Genomic DNA, 5,479 nt, shown 5'->3' on the forward strand with positions numbered 1-5,479 from the left:
GTTGTGTGTGTGTGTATATACATACCATAACAGGCAAAATCCAAAATTCTTAGCTGAGATGATAAATTCCAGAAGAGCAGTCTTAGAAGTAAATAATGAAACAAAGTGTACAGGAAAAGAATATATAAAATCTGCAACCACTTTATTTCCTTCCAGTTTGGAGTATATTAAATAAAGGAAAGGGTAATAAGAGCTTCCCTTCAGCTCACACCTTGTAGACACATACCACTTAGCAGAAAAGAGAAAGCTTATGGTGTTTTTACAAGCACTTCTGAACTGCATGGGCTTATTTCCTTCTTCTTCTTCTTCTAAGTTGTATCTTTCCCTCTCCATCCATTAATCTTTGATGAAAATTTTTCACCAGTACATTAACACCACAATGGGGGCGAGGGGGAGGGAACATTGAGGGAGTCAACAATTGGAAGGTTAAGTGGCAAGTGGGAGTATACACCACTTACAGCTGGGATCCCCACAACTTACCAAACAATTCATGGCTGCACTGTGTTCCATTTGCCATTATGATCAATGAAGGTAGATATTATGGAATCATCAATTTATATTGTCTCAGTTAAGTACATGTGAACAAAGCAAGTATCTTTGTTACATGAACAGTAGCTACTTGAATACTTAGGGTTCTTCGGATTGATTTTTAAAACTAAATAAGCTATATTTGAATCCCACCTACTAGGCGAACAAGATAGTTAATTAGCTCAATTTTTGCTACTTTAAAGACATAAAATATTGAAGTGGGTTGTAGAAGGGTGTGTAGAATACTTGTCCAACTGTTTTAATAAAAAGAGTCAAGTGGCATCTTCCAAAGTTACAAGTTAAACGTTCAACACTTTTGTCACATGAAAAAAAAACATTAAAACTGTAAAATTACATTGTAAAATGATTTTCAAAACGCACGATGAACCAGTTAATTGTGTTATTTTAAATAGAATAGTCCTAACTTAACACATGCTACTTCAAGTCAGCAGTGAGTATATGTCTGAAAAAACAAACCTAGGTAATCCTTGCTCCCAATACAACATACGATTAAGCCATTTAAAATTATTGTTTTCAGAAGAAATAAAATTTTCCATGAAAAAATGAGATACTCTACAGCCAAGCAACCAACTCTTCCATCCCAACACTCGTGACCGTAAACATTTATTACTGAAAGCACATCAGCCAGTAGAACCCAATCACTTACATATCAGGTTATTCACAAATGTATGTCTGTCTGCTAAGTCTACACTTTTGTTTGCTTGTTTTAAGACAAATGCAATTTTTTCCTTTTCTTATAAACAAGACTCAGGGCAATACGGGTAGATTTAGACCTGAATTGTAAACCATTTGTTACCTCTCTTTCCTTCTTTCCACTTACACCGATCTTTACACAGATAGTAAGTCAAAGGCCTAAAGGATTTGTTGATGTACAGAGTCTCATCTCATTTAACATTTATCCAAGCAAGTCTGCAAGCTCTCTCTCACACAAGGTGGAAGCGTTTTTAACAACCTTTCTTCTACAATTAGACAACTCCGTTTCAGAGACTGACATTCTTCTAGTTCAGCAGGAAGCGATTCAAGGTAGTTCCCAATCAGCTCTAGCTGAACAAGGTTCAACAGTTGGCCAACACGAGGAGACAAACTCGTCAGGCTGTTATGTCCCAGAAGTAAACATTGCAGCTTTTTGCACTGAAATAATCCATCTGGCAGTATCTCAATCTACAAAGAGGAAGGAGGACATGCTAATTAAAGCTTGCTAACCTATACAAAAACTGCATATTTTCATTACCCAATGCATTTTTTACCCTCAAAATGTTTTTAAATTAAAAAAGATAGATACAGCGTAAGGAAATGACAATTTTGTATGCTATAAAAGGGATACAGTCAGGAAAAAGTCTACTTTCAATATTTGCATGAAAACAGTGCTGTGTATCTCTGGTTATGAATGTGGCTAGGTGAGAAAAGTTTAATTCTTCACAGAACATCAAGGAAATCTAAAAATCAAATTGCTAGTATGATCAGATTGTTTTTCCTACTTATGCTCCTTCTTAAGAATTATGCTTAATAAATGACATTCCTTTTGCACCTGCTGAACCCAACTGAACAGTCATTACAGATTAGGCCAATTTACACAGAACATCTGTGTCAACTACCTGATCATTTAGACCCTGCTTTGACCAGTTTTAAAAAAGCAAAAAAAAAAAATCACTTCCCCTCTCAGTTAACTGGGTTTCACGTCCCTGTTGTTTACAGTGCCATAAAGCTGGTGAGCTCTAGCAGGCCATAGAGTCTTCAAGAAGAAACAGGGTAGACAAAAATCAGAATTTCTAATGCTTAAAGTAATTTAAGAGTTCTACTTACATGGTTTTTTGTCAGAGCGAAGTACTGCAGATTTGTCAAATAACTGATTTCTTCCGGAATAGACGTTAGCTTGTTATAGCTAAGATCCAAATAGTGTAGCTTTTTACAAAGAAATAGCTGCAGTGGAACATTTTTAATGTTATTGTAATTTAAGTACAGTTGTTCCAGGTTTGATAATGCACCGATCTGCGCAGGAACATATGAAATGGTGTTGTGCCACAATTTTAAGCAAGATAGGTTCTTGAGATGTTGAAAGCTCATTATTTCTTCCACTGTTCTGAGATTATTCTCTTTTAAATCTATTTCATGCAAATTGTTTAGGGTGAAAATAGAATGTGGAATGCGCTCTAAATCACAGGAGATCAACTCCAAGGTTCTCAGGTTTACCAATTTTTTCAAGTTGTTTAGTAAGACCAGTTTATTTCCCTCATTATTGATAGATAAGTTTTGCAGTGAAGGCAATAGGTCTGTAACCACCTGAGGTATACGGGAAAGGCTGTTCTTTAAGTAAATTGTTCTCAGATTCTTTAGATCCTGAAAACCTTCATTGTATATAGAGTTGTGGTAATCTAGCAAAAAACATCCTGTTAAACACAATTCCTTGAGATTTTTTAGATGAAAGACCCAAAGTGGAATCCTTCCGATTTCACTGGATTTTAGACGCAATGTTTTCAGATTTTCTTCTAGAAAGTTTAGTGCTGGGTAATCCACAGTTAATGATGAATGATAAATATTAATTTCTTTGAGATTGACTAGCTGAGTCACTATTGACGGAAGCTTGGCTTCAGGAATGAGTTCCAAGCTTAGAACTTCTATTTCAGTCAGTTCAAAGACACTGTCTGGAAGACCATTTAGCATGAAAAGCTGAAGTTCGATCTTGTCCTGGGAATTTCTTATTAGTTTATTTTTCAGTTTTTCCACTGACCATTTATTGTTAAGATTTATCTGTTTCAGTCTGTTTTCACTCAAATCAGACAGAAATATTGAGAATCGTTGTGAATAAAGTGGATCATACTGATCTGCCAAGTGAAGAATAAATGCGAAGTCATTCTTTACATCAGGGATATCACTGTAATTGCTTTTCTCTCTTAACTTTTCAAAAGAATATTGCTTAAGTGAACTTCTCAACATCCACCACAAACTGTACGTGCAGGTCAGGCCATAGAAGGTCACTAAAACAACATAAAATGAAGCTAATATTTTAAAAATTTCTGCGAGGGTATAAACACATTGGTACCTTTTGTAACCTGTAAAGGCTTGAACATCAATTACACAATCAATTTCAAGTGTAATAAAAGTTAAATAATAGGAGACATAAATCATTATTATTATAAATACAATTACTTTGATTATAATCTGTTTCATGTACACTCTATATATGACATCCTTCTCTTCAACATGTACTCTGAATCTTTTCACTTTTTCAAATATAGCTTTAGCTTGTTCCCCTTCTTTTTTGTCTAGAACACTCGAAGAGTTCTCTCTTCCAGTTGTTTCTAAACCAGGCTGTGTGTATGGCAGAGACTGCCTGTTTGCCTCTGTATCCGTTTGACTCCCAGGTGATGAAAGCAATATTTTGGATTTGGATAGTGGCAGACTCTTCACAGACTGCTCAGCAACTGTTTCTGAGAGGGCTCGTGTTGTCCATGGAGAATCAAAACACTTGTGAAGAATGGCTACAAAGTGCTCAAGCCTTGAACTTGTGCTAGGATAGTAGAGCCAAAAGTTACTGCAAGCTGCAAAAATGAAAGTATGCAGAAGCACTAGGTATGGGAAAAATTTGGCAAACCAATGAAGCTGTCTCTCATAACACACTGCGTCAATGTAGGAATATTGCTGCCGATGAAGATCATTCTGGATTCTCGAAGGGAGAATTATTTGTGTGGCAGAGCTAGAGGACACGTTAAGGTTGGTTTTAACCAAATCCCAAGGCACTGCACAACGACTGTCAAATTCTAGCTTACAAGGAAGACAACACAACACTCTAGTTTGAGTGAGCTGGAGAGCCCCGGCTAGTACAGCAACCAGCAGCATAATCATGGTGAGGTAATACCAGAAGACATCCCACCATGGTTTTAATATGTGGTAGGATGACTGAGCGTCTGCTAAATATCTGAGTTCAGTTAGCGTAATCATGACTTTCACCTGTAGGACAGCAGCAACTAGAGAAGAGAAAGAGAAAGATCCTTAGAACAAGTGCTCAAATCTATTTACTTAATATAATCGAACTATGCAATACAATTATTTTAAGTCCTGATTATTAGGCAGTTTACTCCTTTATAAACAAGCATAACAACACTGATCTAGTGGACTGAGCTTTGGACTATGGCCCAGCAATTCCCAAATTGTAATCCTAGTACTTGCATAAAATTGAATAATGAATTGGCAGAAGTCATTTAGGGCCTGATTTAACCCCCAAAGTCAATGGGAAAACTACCTAAATTAGGCATGTTCTGAGTAGTTCCATTGATTCCGCCAATAGAACTTTACCAGTGAGACCAAAAACAAGAGTAGTCCCACTGAATTCAAAGTTAAGCATTGATTAAGTGCTTTGTTCAGTCATGGTCTTGTGATCTCAGTGTCACAGTTTTTCCATCTGTGAAATGGGGCTAAAACCTATGTGGCTCAAAAAGGTATTGGAAGTATTTAGAGTAATATATGTAACATTCTATAAATACTAAGTAAATGATTAGGAAAGGCTTCAATGCTGACAATCCGACCTCAAGAGATGAACTCATTGAAGAGACCAAGTTTTGGTCCATTTCAGATAAAGTAAACATGTCTTACAATATGAACATTTAAACAAGAAGAGTTCAAACAGCATTATATGCATTAGAGATGAGACAGACCCTTTGGTCATTCCATTTTCTACTGCTCTGACACAGGAACAGCTACAAAAATGTGGAACTTAGCTAGGGAAATTCTTACTGAAAACACAAATAGCAGTTCACTTATGTTTAGCATTTAAAGTTATACAGTAGTAAACATTATATTGCTCCTTTTGGGAAAGGCATTTGAATCACAGCATAAAGAGTTAAGACTACTCTTGGCCATTACTTACTCCTCGGGGAATTCCCTATCACTGCGCACATGCAGAATTCATGTCCTCCCCCGCAGATTTTTTTTC

At 36.4% G+C, this 5,479-nt stretch overlaps 1 protein-coding gene across 1 annotated transcript; it reads right to left on the reverse strand.

Moving 5' to 3' along the window:
* Positions 1-569: 569 nt before the first annotated feature.
* Positions 570-4,508, reverse strand: LOC113407321 (volume-regulated anion channel subunit LRRC8B-like). The gene is made up of 2 exons (XM_026655699.1): positions 2,353-4,508; positions 570-1,710 (listed from the first exon to the last, which is right to left on the reverse strand). The coding sequence occupies exons 1-2, from the start codon at positions 4,486-4,488 to the stop codon at positions 1,438-1,440; spliced, it is 2,409 nt and encodes an 802-aa protein (XP_026511484.1). The 5' UTR covers positions 4,489-4,508; the 3' UTR covers positions 570-1,437.
* Between the last annotated feature and the right edge of the window lie 971 nt (positions 4,509-5,479).

This window comes from Terrapene carolina, unplaced genomic scaffold (genome assembly GCF_002925995.2).
Source record: "Terrapene carolina triunguis isolate 2854851 unplaced genomic scaffold, T_m_triunguis-2.0 Scaffold210, whole genome shotgun sequence".
NCBI classification, from domain to species: Eukaryota; Metazoa; Chordata; order Testudines; family Emydidae; genus Terrapene; species Terrapene triunguis.